We start from the raw sequence: 16,767 nt of genomic DNA, 5'->3' as shown, positions 1-16,767 counted from the left end.
AAAAAAAAAAAAAAAAAAGAGAAAAAGAAAATCTCTTATAAAAAAAGTCAAGGTTATGAACTTTCTAGACAGGGAACAACTTTAGTATTATGAATAAATAATTGTTAAGTACCAAATTGTGTTTTAAAGACTCTACTTCAAATTAATAAATATGGATCCCTCACAAAGCCAAAGACTACTTAGTTCAAAACTTTCAGTTAGAATGGAATAGTTAGAATAAAAGTTGTGCTGTGTTCATTTATCATTAGTAAACTTTATTTCGAAACACTAATTCAGTAGATTAAGTTTTTTTCAAAGCTTTAGGCAAATTTACATACAGTTGCTTGGAAAATATTTAAAACTAGGAAATCTTTTTTTGAAGTCAGTATTAGGATTTAAGGAAAATAAACAGATCTTATTAAAATATGTAGAATAAATGGTATCTAAGTGAACTGATGAATTTTTCTTTCTCTGCAGTGACCATGAGTGTTTTATTTCTGGGTTTGAAACAAGATAACATTTCTATGATTTGTATTATGTTTTCTTTGAGACTCATCTGAATTGCATAATCTCAATCTGCTGAGTAAAACAGTTTGGCCTTTTGCAAAAGCCACCCCTTTGCTAGCTTTAAGCGCTTCACTTGTTTGAAGGTGGGGAATCCTGCAGAGTGTTAGATCTTGGGTACCAGCTGACTAAATGTATAAATTACTAATTCCTACATGGATAGAGGGGGTGATAGCCAGATTACTTTTTAGATAAATGAGAGAAGGAGGCTACATGAAAGAAGGCATGAAATATCAAATTCTCTCTATGTGAAATAGGCCCCTCCCGAGTTCTTCCTACTTATCTAACTACAGGTCCTTCCTAGTACTCCTGGTCTGGGCACTCCATCTTAATTAAAAACATGAGAACAGCACCTTTCTCTCTCTTTTGTTTTTTTTGGTGGGAAAGAAGCCCCATTTTTACACAAGGTATCTTGACCCTACCCACATTGTGCTATAGCACATCACTAGTTCATGCTGACTATATCTTCTTCAGACTGTCTTGAGTTGAATTGCATTGTCCTGCCCCTAGACAAAACCAGACGTTCCTTCAGTGTGTGCATGTGATATTTTTCTCCTGAGCAGTCCCCTTCTTTCTTACATATTTTGATGAGAAGAGAGTAGAACCATTCTAAGGGATGGCCACAGCTCTTAATGACAGTAAAGCATCAAAATAGTTATTCTAGGAGAATTGCAGAATATTGTAAGCAGGGATTATAATTAGTTAAAAAGATTTTTTAATAAATAATGTTCTGATAACTTTCAGTTTTTTATGGCCATTTGAGATTACCTTAACATATAAATTGCATATGAAATTCTGTTATGATATTTAGCAGGAAGGAAAATGTCCTTTACCTTAACCAAATATTTATATAATAATATTTTGTGATAGTCTGACCATGATTCATTGTTGAAAAGTACAAGTGATCAATTTAAGTCTTTAAGTCTGAGATTGGGCTTTTATCTCAATCTTCTAGTAAGGTTGAAAACACCACCATTTATGATTTTTTAAAATGACCACTTGTCTATCCATTTTGTATTCTACTTCTAACTGTGGTATATGTTTATACTGTTTCAGGCCTCAGTAAATGTTCATTACACGATGATAAAGTCTGACAGTTATACAAGACTGTTCTAAGTGTTTTATACAAATTAAGTTAATATTCCTAAAATCTCAGTGAAATAAGTACCACTATTATCCCATGAGAAATTTAGGTGTATGTTAGTTAAATCTTAAAGTTAGTAAGTGGCAGCACTAGAATTTCATTCAACCCAGGCACTCTGGTTCCATTCTGTGTTTTTAACCACTTTGATGTAATACTTCAATATAAACAAAATTACATTTTATCCTGTTACCAGATATTAAAGTATCCGTGTGCTGGATGTTGTACTAGCTTTAGAGTATGCAGCAGTGAACAAGATGGGCATACTCCTTGCCCTTCAGAAGCTTGTAGTCTGGTGAAGGCCTATGGAATTTATTAGTAGAGGTTTTATGTTCATGGACTCCTCAGTATCATGGACACAGAGAATCTCAGAGGGGGATGTGGGATGGTACCTTGGAGGTGATACAGGCTAACCCTTACGTCATTCATTAGTCCCAGTTATATACCCTTGTTCAGCCATGGAGAACTTGGCCTCTCATAGGCAGCCCACTTCATATCAAGGCAACTCTAATTATTAACATATTCTTCCCTTTAATAAATATCAGGAGCTACAAGATACTGTTAGTATTCCTGGAAGTTAGCTAGTAAAGAATTTAACTTCATCACCCCCTCAGCATATTTTTTTTATGGCGAGGACTATAAATGTTAGTTAGTAAGAACTTCCGGCTCTATTTAACTTGTGTGACAGCAACTTACGCAGTTAAATACTGTTAATTACATCAGGACTTGTAGGTAAAGGATTTTGTTTTTTTATGACAGGTGCTGACTCTATGTGATTTATATTTCTTGAGCAGTTTCAATTTCAGATGGTGCAACTAGATTGTATTTTCGCAGGTAAATAATTTTCTATCTACACTAGGTGGCAGTAGATAAAAAAGAATAAAACGTATGCAAGCAGTCTCTGGACAGCGAGTCTTAAGATTAAAAGGAAAACAAGTCACTCTCACATTTCTGTTCTTTGCCTCAACTCTGGACTTAGAGTTAATGGCAGGAGGCTGTGTTTGTTTTCTGCTTTGTGGGACAGCCAGGAAGAGACAACGGTTTTGGCTAGATGAGCTGATCGTCCCGCATCCTCACCATGCACAGCTTTATTCCTTCTTTACTATAGCACAGCAGTTATACCTCCCCTTCAACACATTGGCTGGATAGTTATAAAATGCTTTTACTATTTCTAAAACTACAGCCATACCCATGGTAAGTGCTTTAAAAATTATTCCATTCCTCTTATCACTGGCCAAGACTTCATCACTACAGACCTGGATTAACACTGTAGTGTCCTCACTGCCATCCCTAATTTATTCATGATACTTTATGTGTCTGTCAGATTACTCTTTCAATTCAGCACATTTTAGCTTCCAACTTTCTGTGCCTTCCCAAATTCTTTCACCCTTCACAATTTGAACCTTGACAACCTTCTTCTTTCTACCCCTGTGTGAAAGTATGTCAGCGTTCTTCCACTATGCCATGAAGAATGCTCTTTTACTCATCTCCCTCTCCGTTTTTGTTTTCTAGATCTTTTATTAAGGAGCCATCATATGCCATGTTTCCTCCATAGGAAGCCTTTCTCACTATCTAAGCCAAGCTTGTCCAGCCCACAGGTCACATGCTGGCTTTGAATCCAGCCCAACACAAATTCATAACCTGTCTTAAAAGATTATGAGATATTTTTGCAATTTTTTTTTTTTTAGCTCATCAGCTATCATTAATGTTAGTGTATTTTATGTGTGGCCCAAGACAATTCTTCTTCCATTGTGGGCCAGGGAAAGCAAAAGATTGGACACCCTGAGAAGCACTCAGTCGATAGTTTCTTCCTTAAGGTTCTTTAGTACACTTATTGGTACTTTATATTGTACCATGTACAATATAATGCTTTATATTGAAGCGTTCATTTGATATAAAGCTCTGCTATCTTTGTTGCTCTTTGTTTACTTCTTTGTATTCATAATGTTTCAATTTTATTTTCAATTTTTTTGTCTTTTCAAATTCTGAAATAGCCTCCCTCAAAGTCACTACTCTAGGTATTCATTCCGTTGCTTTTCTTTGTAACTTTATATATTTGAATCTATAATTATTGTTTAATTTTGAATGAGTTTGAACTTTATATAAATGAAATTATACTGAATATATTTTTTCTGTAACTGATTTTTTAATTTAACATTGAAGTCCTGAGATTCATACATATGAATTCAGATTTCATGCATTCATAAATTGTTTTCATTGCTGTATTGCACTTCAGTGCATCTGTCACTGTAGTCATTCTCACAACCTGTTTTACTGTTGATAGACAGTTAGGGTACTTCCAATAGTTTTTTTGGCCATTACAAACAATGCTGCTACAAACACTGTGGGCATCATTGAGCTTTCTAGTGTTTGCAGTCTAATAGGTATTAAGTGGTATTTTGCTTTAATTTCTACTTTTCTCATTACTAATGTTCTGAATATATTTATTTTCCATATATACAGCACTCTGCTTTTGAGCTCTTTATGATACAGGTTTCTTTAATGTTAACATAAGTTTTATTCTTTTCCATAAGATCTTACACATTTTTGTGTGTTTATTCTGATGTATTTTTAAACTTTTATGGTATTGTAAATGCCGTCCTTTAAAATTCTGCATTTTCTAACTGTGTACTAGAATGCAGAAATGCAGTTGATTTCATATATTGATTTTGGGACTAATAATCTTATTAAATTCTGAATATTCTAATGATTTAGCAATAGATTCTAGATAACATTATATATAAATGAGAATATTATTTCTTTCTAATTGTTATCTTAATACCTTTTATTTCCTTTTCTTACTGAACTGGCTAGGATTTTTTTCTTCATCTTTTGAGGTGGGTCATTTTGTTTTATTTTTAATATTCCTTTTTAGGTAAATTACATTGATTTTCTAAAGTGAAAAGCTTTTATTTATGGGGTAAATTCAACCTTGTCAAAATGATCTTTTCTTATACGTCGATAGAATTGGTAGGCTAACATTTTGCTTAAAATTTTGTCATCCATAGTAATAAATATACCAATATATTTTAATTTTAGAATATATTAGAAAATGCCCTCTAGGTTTTTACAAATAGCATTTGGTTTCTTATGGTATGAAAGTCTCATAATTTTCTTTTTATGTATATACACAGATTAATCCAAAGCTTGAGGTAATCGACTTGCAGATCTCTACTCCCCCTGTTGTGGATATACTTTCTTTTGATTCTACCACAGTAAGTTGGGGTTTTTTTGACACTTAAGTGGCATTTAATCATTTGGCATAATCCATTTTCCTTCAAAAATGTGGGGGGAGGAGATAAAACGTGGGCTATGTAGCCTAACATTTTAGTATAGGAAGAACTTTGTAGTCATATTTACAATGCATCTAAATAGTTTACCACAAGGGGGAGCAGCACCAACTTCCAGGAAAGCTTTTACTTTGAGGTCCCCAAGCTCAGTCTAATCCATACCCACTGTCTCATGTATTAAGATGCCACCCAGGTGACATTTCACATGCTGTTGCAGAGCTGATTCCCTGTTGTGTTATTTGTCCTTCGGAGGTGCTAAACGTCCTTCTAGTCTTCTCATTAGAAGCTGTAAGAAAAACAGCACTGCCCTTTGTTAATCTCTTTTGATGGATTATCCATAAATTAAGTATTTCTACTACTTACAATTTTGTTTATAGAAATTACATATATAAAATTTATTGATTCAGTGTTTTCAAAATCTTCAAAGATTAAGAATTTTAGCCTTTCCATTTAGGATTCTGCTTACTCTTTCCAATGCCACAGTTGATCCTGCCAGTCAGTGCAAAACTAATTGTAAGAACAAATGGGAAGAATGGTGTGGTCTTTGATGACACTGCTGCTATGATGTCAGTTTAGTTAAATATTTGGGGTACATTTTTAATTTGTAGCCAAAATAAAACCCTGACATTATGATATTACAAATTCTCTAATAGATCTCAAGAATAGTATTTATTATAGAGGAATTCTACTGAAGACTAGTCCATTTTGAGTCTATCTTGTACCAGAAAGCATTCTAATTATTCAAGGGTCCTTTCATTGTTAATCCCACAGCAGAGAAGACTCCTAGATCTCTCACTAGGAGCTTCAGTGACAAAAACCAAGTGAGGGTAACTAATGGGCTGATTGTTAAAGGGAATTCCAAGAATCACTGGTGACCACTAGGACTTCAAACCAGTCTGTGGTCTTGTTGCTTACAGTATTCATGTTTATAACTCTAGCAGCATTGCTACATTAATGATTTAAGAAATTAAAAATTAATGGGATGTGTACAACTTGCCACAGTACTTGGCTTATAGTAGGTCTTCAATACATTTATGTTCAATGAATTACTCCAAATGCATGTTGTAGAAATTTACAAAATCTGATAAGTTAGTTTTTTCCCTCTGTAGCAAGAAGGAGCAAAAAGATAGGAGGTTTATGAGATGTACTGCCTCTTTGTGAGGTAGTCAGTAGACTAAAATTCCACATTCCTGGCCTAGAAAATATCATAGATCATTAAAAATATTTGATCCACCTTTTGAGACTCACTGTCCCTGCCAGTACTCTTCAAGTTTTGCAAAGCCTCATTATGTGAGGAATCCAGACAGTTTTGACAGACGGTGCTATTGAGGTGGGCATAACTGCCTCCTAGCAAGGGACAACATGATGTCCCTAGTAGTATAGATTGTACATATCTATTGTAGATTGTATGTATCTATTATAGTATACATTTATACTACAGGACCATAACTCAAGGAATATATGGGGTATGTGGAATGTTGAGAAGACAATTCTGTATAACAAACATGACATTTAATAGCTGTGCTACAAAACAGAATAATAAAATGGAAGAGTAAAATTATTATCCACAAAGGATATTAGGTTGAATTATATGAAATTGTCATTTTGTAGGCAAAAACAGTCTAATATCAATGACTTCACATGGTTTCACCCAATATATAAGCATTAAAAGGAAGACTCCACTGTTACTTTGAATTGTATACTTGATAGTATATGAAAATCCAGCAAACAAACAAAAATAAAACACAAGAAAACAAAGTGTTGTTTGCTGTAAATTGGTTTGAGATTATGCTAATAAACTCCCATCTAGATAGATTATAATCTGGAAGATACCTGCATGCTGCCAAGCAAGGTATAAGGACTTTATTTTAATAGTGCCTTCTGAAGACATAGATGCTCATAAAGCAGTTAGACTTTTAAAAGAGTATCTCCAAAGGGCTTTTCTTTAAATTTTCAATATGTATCTCTTTCTTTTAGTTCAATGATAGATAATTGGTTGGAAAACTAAAATAAAATTACTTTTTCAACTATTCATCTTTCCATTAATATAGTGGTAAATAAGCCTTAATTATAGTCTCCTCCCTACATTGACGGTTTCTCTTTTGCTTCTGCACAACAAATCAGACATAATTGTAAAGGGGATTTTTTTCTGCTTTGGCATGAAGCACAATTGCATTCAATATTTTGGGTGTGTACTTTGCATGTGATTGTAATTTAAAAACCTGGAGAAATACTGGAAGCCAAAAAAAGTAGTGTTTAAAGGTAATTTTTGTTATTGTAGTTACTGTTTCTTTTGAGGGTTGATTTGTTTGGTTTTTGTAGACTGGACATTTCCTTAAATATTCATTTCATCAAGATAGGACATGAAAAAGATGTCTCTTTAAACCTTAATTTGTCAAATTTCTTAGTAGCATAAAAGAAGTTTGTTATGGTGTAAGAAATGGCCTCTATTTCTACTTTCACTTGATTTAATATTATATTCAGGAAGATTTGTAGACCCAAGTGTACCAATGTCTGTGCTCTGATGTCTTCTCACTACAGAGAAGAAATTGTGGCATACAGTCTTTAACAGGTGGTATCTTTGTGGCTTGCACTTGTGTCTCTAATGTCAAGCAGGAAATTTGACACAATATTTGTGGATCAAAATAAGCTGTTACTAATCTCTATTTTTAAAGCTTTATTGTTAAAAAAAAAGTTTCTGTAAAGGAATATACTGGTGGCCATATAAACATAGTTTTAAATTGTTGTTCTCAAATTCCTGACTCTTTATTCTGATTATATTGTCAATTATGTACTAATTTTCTAAAGATTATTTAGTTCAAGATTCCATTTGAGTCTTTTAATGTTTTCATTTCGTAGTTAGAACTAGACCAGGATTCTATCAAAATTATGCCAGGGCATTTATCATTAGCATTGACGTGTGGTGTGGCTACATGGGATGTCCCACTCCTCTCTTCTAAAAAGACAAGCAAGATAAGAATTTGTTTCCTGTATCCTAATATAAAGAGTTTTAAACTGGCTGGGCACAGTGCCTTACACCTGTAATCCTAGCCGTTTGGAAGGCCAAGGCAGGTGCATCACCTGAGGTCCGGGGTTCCGGACTAGCCTGGCCAACATGACAAAACACTGTCTCTACTGAAAATACAAAAATTAACTGGGCCTGGTGGTGTGTGCCTATAATTCCACCTACTTGAGAGGCTGAGGCAGGAGAACTGCTTGAACCCGGGAGGTGGAGGTTGCAGTGAGCCGAGATTGTGCCACTGCACTCCAGCCTGGGCAACAAGTAAGACTCCATCTCAAAAAAAAAAAAAAAAAAAAAAAAAAGAGTTTTAAACCAACTGTAAATAAAATTTATCTTAGAAGACTCTAGGATTATTACTTTTTTTATCTTTAGGAAAATTCTTAAATTCTGATGTATTAATTTTATTGTCTTACAAATGAACAAAATGAAGTTGATAATCTTGCTGTTGTTCCTTTGATTGCCAAAATACTGGACTCTTCTCAGAGTTGACACGGTGTTCTCATCTTCATCCTGGCAACTGTGCTTAATATGAACATAATGCAGAATATGTGTATGCATTTCTTTAGAATTAGGAATATTATTTCTTTCAAGTCAAATTAATTTACGATAAACATGCAGTTATGTTATAGAAAAAAATCCAAGGTCTACAGTCTTTTGATGTTCTGTCAGTCAAAATAGTTAAAGATGCCCTGCATGAAGGCATCACATGAGATGCTGAGGGAGATACCAAGCTGGCTGCCTGACCTCAAGAAACAAACAATCTAGCTGGACAGAACTAACTGAGTAAGAAGAAATCAATGTTGGTTTCAGAACATTAGACGTCAAGTATACATAAATGTCGATGAAAGATTGTTATTGGGCGGTATTCAGAAGAAATCATTAATGGGCTGGAGTAAGCTAGAGGACTTCTCTAGAAGAAAACCTTTGACCAGTTCTTTTTTCTTTTTTCTTTTTTTTTGTTTTTTGAGACAAGGTCTTTCACTCTGTCACCCAGGCTGAAGTGCAGTGGTGCTATCTCGGCTCACTGCAACCTCCGCCTCTCGGGTTCAAGTGATTCTTCTGCCTCAGCTTCCTGAGCAGTTGGGATTACAGGCACCTGCCATCACGCCCAGCTAATTTTTGTATTTTTTAGTAGAGACAGGGTTTCACCATGTTGGCCAAGCTGGTCTCGAACTCCTGACCTCAAGTGATTCGCCCACCTCGGCCTCCCAAAGTGCTGAGATTATAGGCATGAGCCAACGTGCCTGGAGCAAAAGGAAGGTATAAGTAGTTGCTTCAGAAGAAATCAAACATATATGAACCATGGTAATAAAAATGCATCAGTCTAGTTTAGAGTCTTTAAGTTGCCTAAATCAATTGACAGCAGATGTGGTGGGATCCAGGAAGGATGCCTACTCACACACATCGGTCTGTGAATAAGTATTTATTAACTCACTATTCTTGGCTTTAGAGAATGTGAAGGAAAGAAAAAGACCTGCTCCAGAGAAGCCTACATTCTATATTCCAGTCAGAGAAATGCAATTCACAGATCTAAAAAATAAACTGTATATAGTATAGGGAACACAAAGGTGAAAAAGGCACTGAAGTCAGAGAGGAAAAGATAGGAGAGGGCTGCAATTTTAGCTAGTATGGCTAGGACAAGAGTCACGTGACAGGTGGCATGTGAGTAAAGAGCTGAAGGAGTGAAGGGAGCAAGTCGTATGGCTATCTGGGAAGGGCTCTCCAGGAGAGTGGGAGCAGTGATAGAAGGCCAGATTGCAGGTGACATAGGAGCCACTGGGGGGTTTCCTGCAGAGGGAGGGACTTGTGTATGACTTGTGTCTTAACAGGTTCACTCTGCCTGCTGTAAGAAAACAGGTTGGGGATGTTGATGGGGGTAGACAAGGAGACTCATTAGGAAGCTAGTGAAATACTCAGATGGGAGGCAATACTGGCTTGACCCAGGAAGGTAGCAGAAGAGGTGGTGATAAGCAATCGGATTCTGGGTGTATTTTGAAGGCAGAGCCAAGAGGATTTCCTGACAGAGTGAATGTCAGCTGTGGGATTCCCTATCTCCTTTCCCCAGGGACAGTAAGACGTAGCCTTGAGTAATCTCAGGATAGCTGAGACTATCTCCTGGCTCTGCATCATTTTGGCAGAGGGGCTGATGAGAGAAAAAGAATCATGGTTTTCCTGTATTCTGTTCTAGGATTAGAAAAGTGATCAGCTGCATCAGTGCAAGAGATACTCTGCTATTTCCATGACTTTAGGAAGCACACTCCTTCCTAGATGTCATTTGGATTTTTATTTTTTAGCAAAGTACATGGATTCTCTTTCAGAAAGTTTTTTTGCATCAGCCTATTTTTAGGAAGAAAAAGGTTATACACTTACATGGAGATTGTCATATGGTATATACTACCTGAAAAATATTAATGTGCTGACAAAATATATGGACACACAAAGAATAAACTTGCAGATACAGAGAGAATATTTCCATGAATGTTGTGGCAACAGTTCATCCTGGTTACTAGACAACATTGCGTAACTAGTTCAGAGTTATTTCAGTTCCTAACTGCTTATATAAGCAAAGATTTGGAAAGACTAAAAGAACACACTGTATGTGAACTTCAACGTCTTAAAACTAAAACTTACAACTTTGAAAGTGTAAAATGGTCATATGCAATGTAAAGTTTTTAAACTTTGCAACAGTTTGTATGGTGGCATTGGATTTGGCAGTTTAGTGCATATGACTTCTGAAACTAGGTGTATTTATCTATAACTTTGTGGCTGCTCCCTAAGCATTAGGAAACAGACATTTGTATGGTATCTTTAAGTGCTGGTTTAGTGGCTCTGCGGTATGTTTCTCCTGTCCCTGCTCTAAGGGTATGAAAGGAAATGAACTTAGGCATTTATAGGATCCAGGTCTCTGGTACCTCCCTCAATATATCTTCCTTTTAAGAGTTAAGAGACTTTTTATCTTAATTGCAAATGATAGTAAATATGTCAAGTGGATACAGTAATTTTTTATCCGGTAACACAAAAAGTTAAATATTATACCCTAAGATGCTTCATTGGAGTAAAAGAGGAATTTTTATAAGGTTTGAGAAACAATTTAAAAACATTCCCCTTTGAAATTAAGTGAGATAATTAAATTGTCAAAGACATTTAAAAAACAGAATATACATGATAACTAACAAGTAAATGAGGAAAAACACAACATTTTCAAAGATCTCTTGCCATTTAGAAATAGAAAACACATTTACATTTTTTCAGATACAATCTTTAAAATAGAGATAGGAGAGAAAATATTAGAGACTGGAAAGAGACTATTTGCAAATCAGTTGGATCCTTGCTTTTGAAGTACATCATGACCCATATGTTATAAAAACTGCTAACAGTTGTGAATGTGATGGCTGACCTTTAAAAAAAAAATTGCTTTGGGATTGTAAAAAAATAAATAAAACTACTAAAATGCTAAAGTGTTTCAGTTTGTTAAAGCAACATGGCTTTTTTTTTTTTTTTTCCCAAGATAGATAATCTGGATAGCTTCAAAGTTTACTAACAGTATCCCTGTAATAAAAGATTGACAATGAAAACCAGAGGCTTCTTTCACCCTTCAAATAAAATATGCTTTTTAATAAAAATAGTAATAATCACTAAGTCCCAATTTTTTAATGAAGATATACTGACAAATATACTAATTTGACCTTCTTTCTCTTTAAGTTTCAAAGTCACAGGGAAAGAAAACATATTAATGAATTTACCAAAAATTTGATACTCTTTAAGTTTTTTAAAATAGTCCTAGTTAAAGAACACTTCATGCAGTGAAACTTGTCCTTATTTCTATTGACAAACGTGATTTAGGACTTGAACTTTGCCATACAAAATGTGAAGACAGAAAAAAAAAAAGGAAATTTTACAAAAGGATTTATAAATCATGCTATTTGGGAGCCCAGTAAATACTTTTTAGAATTTCCTTTAGAAAATTAGCACGTTTCTGGGAACTGGAGGTGTTCCAGGTATTATTTCTGCCTTCCAACTTCCTGAGATAGTGTATTTCTAAACTGTGACGCCCGAGACTACTGCAGTAATATCGACTGTCCCAGGCCTGGAAATCTAAGCTGCATCCCCAGTTTCCACAGCTGAGACCGAGGCACGCTGAAAATGCCCAACAGCTCTCAGCCCACACATCCAGTAACAACTGGTTCCTTCCTCTTCCTGTGGAAGAGAAACATCCTCTGAGATGAGAAGAAATGCACCCTGAGGAATGCAAGAACAGCAGTGAGCTTTTCACACAGGAAATTACTATGGTAGCTCCCTGAAAAGTGCTTGTCTCCTGGACTGTCAGCCCATAATGAGCTTCCTGCTGACCTAGAGGATGGTTTACCATGGAGCTAAATGCCATTTGTGGGGCTGTCGGAGTTTCACGGAAAATAGCGAATTTAGCTTTCAGCTGTTCTGTACGTGTATACCCATCTGGTTTTGAGTTATTTGGTGCTGCATAGATAGTAAAGCTATTGGCTTTGCTCCTTTATTTTGCCACTTGACAGTTAATTATTATTTGGTGAAAGTAGTCAGCAAGTCTGCTAACACATATTTTTCAGTCAGTTCTTCCTGCTTTATGCTGTCAAACTATGTAAAATATATTAGGGCTTCTAAAGATTTGGAACCTCACCATCTCAGTGAACTGGCTATTAAGGCCAGTGCTGGTCCTGGCCTAGTTCTTTCCGTGTCTTTCAATTTCTTTGCTTTTACTTTCTGAGATTGTCAGGCCACACAATCATACATCCTGAAACATAAATAAAATTGTTGCTTTCAGTCAACCAACCAACCAACCAACCAACCAACCCATCACTTAAATGTCAAATTGACTTCAATTGATTTTTACAATGGAAGTTTTTTTAGTATAATTTGATTTTCTATTTTTTGTCTTAATTCCTAGAGTATTTTGTTTTTCTTTTACTCAGGATAATGATGGCCACTACAAAGCTCATATTTTATATCATATGTACTTTTTAACCTACTTTCCAAAGCACTGCAGAATTTTGGTGGGCCTTAGTATTTATGGTGGCAAAATTCTCATACTTTTTATGTATCTATTTGGATTATTTTTCTGAAGCACATAGAGCTGTTTGTTTTAAGTTGAAGGGGAGATGGAGAAGGAATGCCAGGCATTTCCTTTTCCTTTTCAGAATGTCTTTTTAATGAACATTCCACTTTTCTCCTTGTGAACAAACCATCTCAGCTCTCAGCAAGGGACCTCTTGAGTGTCTAGTTTCTAATAATCCAATCTCTTGCCTTTGTTCCCCAATTCTAGGGAGCTAGTTTCATACATTTAATATCTCTGCTAACCTCAGAGCTCCCTTTTAGCATTTACAGACTTAGACATCTGTTTAACCAGTTCCCTATATTAAATTCTCTCTGTTAAAATAATGGCTGTACTTTCTGTTTTTCTGCTGAACCCTGAGTGATACATAGTAAATCATCCTAAAGAAATGATAAGATATACAAACAAAGATTTCTATTCAAGAATGCCTATTCCAACATTGTTTGTAATAACAACATCAACATGACAAAAACCTTTAAAGGTTTTCTATTTATTTTTAATTATTTAAAATGTTAAAAGCCTTAAAACAGCTTAATAAGCAAAAGATGTTATCAAGTTTATTTCATTTTTTAGTGACTTGTGAGTTTTGACATGTTCATGATTACTGTTTGTTTGTATTTCTGAAGATCACATATTTGTGTGCTTTGCCCATTTTCCTATTGTTCATTTTTAAATTGATCCTTAGGTAATTTTAGTTAAGATGATTGACCTCGGGCAGGGTGCGGTGGCTCACGCCTCTAATTCCAACACTTTGGGAAGTGTTTGCCGAGGCGGGCAAATCACAAGATCAGGAGTTTGATACCAGCCTGGCCAACATGGTGAAACCCTGTCTCTACTAAAAATATAAAAGTTAGCTGGGCATGGTGGTGGCTGCCTGCAATCCCAGCTACGTGGGAGACTAAGGCAGGAGAATTGCTTGAACCCTAGAGGCAGAGGTTGCAGTGAGCCAAGATCGTGCCACTTGCACTCCAGCCCAGGCGACAGTGCAAGACTCCATCTCAAAAAAAAAGAAAATAAAAAAAAGAAGATTGACCTCTTGCCACGTGCTACAAATATGTTTTCCTTTTTTCTCATTTCTCCTTGAATTTAGTTTCTGATTTTCGATAGGTTTAGCTGCATTACGTTTTTGAAAACTACTTTTTGTTGTTTGGATTCTATGCAAAGAAATTCCCTCATCAATCCCCAAACATCTTAGCTACTCTTCTTGAGGTTTTATTTTTAATGATAAAACCTTAAAATCCAGATGTATTAATTTAGTTATGAGGTACAGATTTATAATTAAAAAGTATCCTCAATTTGTATTGTTTCACTGATTTGAATAACCTTCTTTAAACATTAAATTCATATGAACTTGTGTCTCTTTGGAGACTTTCTCTTCTGTCTTATTGATCTGTTCTTGATCTATTTGTTCTTGATCCATTATCATCTGTTTGCTCTTGATCCATTATCATACCTTTTTAATTATTGTAGATTTAGAATATTTCTTTAAAATATTATATAATGCACAGTTTTTTCCTTCAAAACTTTCCTGGGTCTTCTTGCCTATTACTTATCCATATTAATTTTAATTTTAAAATTATTCTGTCTGTTTCAAAAAACCATCCCATTGGAATGTTGATTACCGTTGCACTAGATGTATACAATAATTGGAGAATTGCCAACTTGCCGATTTGAGTTGCTTATCTGGGAATGTAGTAGTATATTCAGGGAATTTTTCCCCCTTTTTTCTTTCATTTATTTATTGTTTAATTGGCAGATAAAATTGTATGTATTTCTTATGTATAATGTGATGTTTTAAAGTATATATACATGTGGAATGGTTAAATGTAACTAATTTACAAATGTGTTACCTCAGTGTTTCAGTAAATCAATTCAGGAGCACTCTCATTTACATGCCTGTGGTTCCCATAAAAATAGCCACCATTTTTCACATGCTACTAAACATTTTACCTCATTACTAAGCATGCATGTAGTTTCTTGCATTCTGCAAATTAGCCTTAAAGGGGTTAGGTAACTTCCCCAAAGACACACAGCAAGGAAATGATGGGGGCAAGCAAGGCTCTGATTGAACTAACCTCAGAGGACAGTCTGAACACCAGCAGCAACCTGCCTTCCAGATGTTTAGACACACAGACCACAGGCCTTGCCACTTTGAATCCTGGTTTTAGATTCCTTGTGGTCAGTATGATTTAACTTAAGTAAATATTTTTCACCATCGTATAGTAGCCAAGGAGACCTGATGCATATCTCTGGTTGCGGGGGAAAAAAATGGAAAGTACTGAGGACTTCCAGTTTGGGAGCAGGTGGAGAAATAGGCCCTTGAGTCAACCAATGCTTGTAAGTAACTGGTTGTGAAGGCTACTTTGGGAATTTAGGCATTGCCTATTCCTACTTGCCAAGTACGTAAATCCTTGGCACACACCAGACTTTAGCACACACAAGTCCTTAGTGTTAGAATGCTCATCAGGAAGAATTGTGTTTAAGACACACTTGTCTCTTACTGTTTATCCAGAAGGTGTGCCATATGGCGTTCTCATCATAGGTTGTTCAAGCGTAATTGTGTGGATATAGCTTCCTGATATGAATAATTATTTGATCTGTCATGTCTTTAAATCTCTTTCATAATGATGTAATGGCTTTACCTCCCTTGGCAGGGCTTTGTTACTATTCTCTGACTGCTCTCCCCAGGTTCTCACTTCTGCCGTGTCACTAATTTTCAGTTTTTGTCTGTTTGTTGAAAAAGGATATTCTCCGCAGTAGGAACTGTGTATGCAGACATTTCCTTTGATGGTGTTTTTGCTGTTCTGGTGTGTGCAGGTATTATTTTATTTTGGAATAGATGGGAACCTCAGTTTTTATCAAATTTGGTTAGGGTGATTTTTATAAAGTGAATTCTATTTTAAATTGGCCTTTTGTTGCTGTCATTTGGTTGACTGGTTGGATTTTGTTTGTTTGTTTTGTTGTTTTTTAAAATGGAGATGAGATCTTGCCATGTTGTCCCGGTTTGTCTCTGACTCCTGGGCTCAAGCCATCCTCCAGCTTCAGCCTCCCAAAGTACTGAGATTACAGGCATGAACCACCATGCCCATCCTGACTTTTATTTTTAAACACAGCTATGCTTTCTTGGTAAATATCCTCAGTTAGTTGGGTTGGAAATCTTGGGGGCAAGGCTCAAAAGAAAGCCCAAGTCCATGATACAAACTGTGTGACTGTGTGCAGAATCCAGGCCATGTCTTCCAGTTTCTCTCTCTCTCCCACTCTTAATGTTCCTCAGGTCATGTGTTATCTGTAGTTCCAGGAGGTCCAGTAGCTCCATGTTCAGGACTCCTCAGACTCAGTTTGCCTCTCTTGGACTGACTATATCATAGAGTTGTATATGTTACAGTATTAACACCTTGTCCCCAGAGGTGGAACTTTCAAAGGAATTTTGCTATTTACTTGGATACTTCTGCTTGAAGCTTCAGGTTCAGAAAAATGAATTTGTGCCCTACTTGGTCCATTCTCTAAAGTTGATAATATATAAAATAAATTTATTTTAAATGACATCTAGCATCAGGTAAAGTACCATGCTGAGTAAATATTATTCTTATTTCAGAACTATGCATTTTGGGGATAGCAATTTAATACAGTTTCAAGATGATAAATATTTAAAATAATTCCTTATTGTAAGTAGAACTGGAAATGC

General features: G+C 35.6%; 1 protein-coding gene across 2 annotated transcripts in view; it reads left to right on the top strand.

The window, feature by feature from the left end:
* LOC105545862 (POC1 centriolar protein homolog B) overlaps positions 1–16,767 on the top strand; it is a 110,977-nt gene that overhangs the window by 57,236 nt on the left and 36,974 nt on the right. Inside the window, exon 10 of one of the 2 annotated variants that reach the window (XM_011988902.1) lies at positions 4,819–4,899. The exons of the other annotated variant lie outside the window; for it this stretch is intronic. Coding sequence (XP_011844292.1) covers positions 4,819–4,899 — 81 coding nt within the window. The remainder of the gene's footprint in view (positions 1–4,818; positions 4,900–16,767) is intronic. 2 annotated transcript variants of the gene reach the window in all.

The sequence above is a fragment of the Mandrillus leucophaeus genome, unplaced genomic scaffold (assembly GCF_000951045.1).
Source record: "Mandrillus leucophaeus isolate KB7577 unplaced genomic scaffold, Mleu.le_1.0 Scaffold340, whole genome shotgun sequence".
Taxonomy (NCBI): Eukaryota; Metazoa; Chordata; class Mammalia; order Primates; family Cercopithecidae; genus Mandrillus; species Mandrillus leucophaeus.
This window is presented reverse-complemented; position numbering and strand designations above follow the sequence as displayed.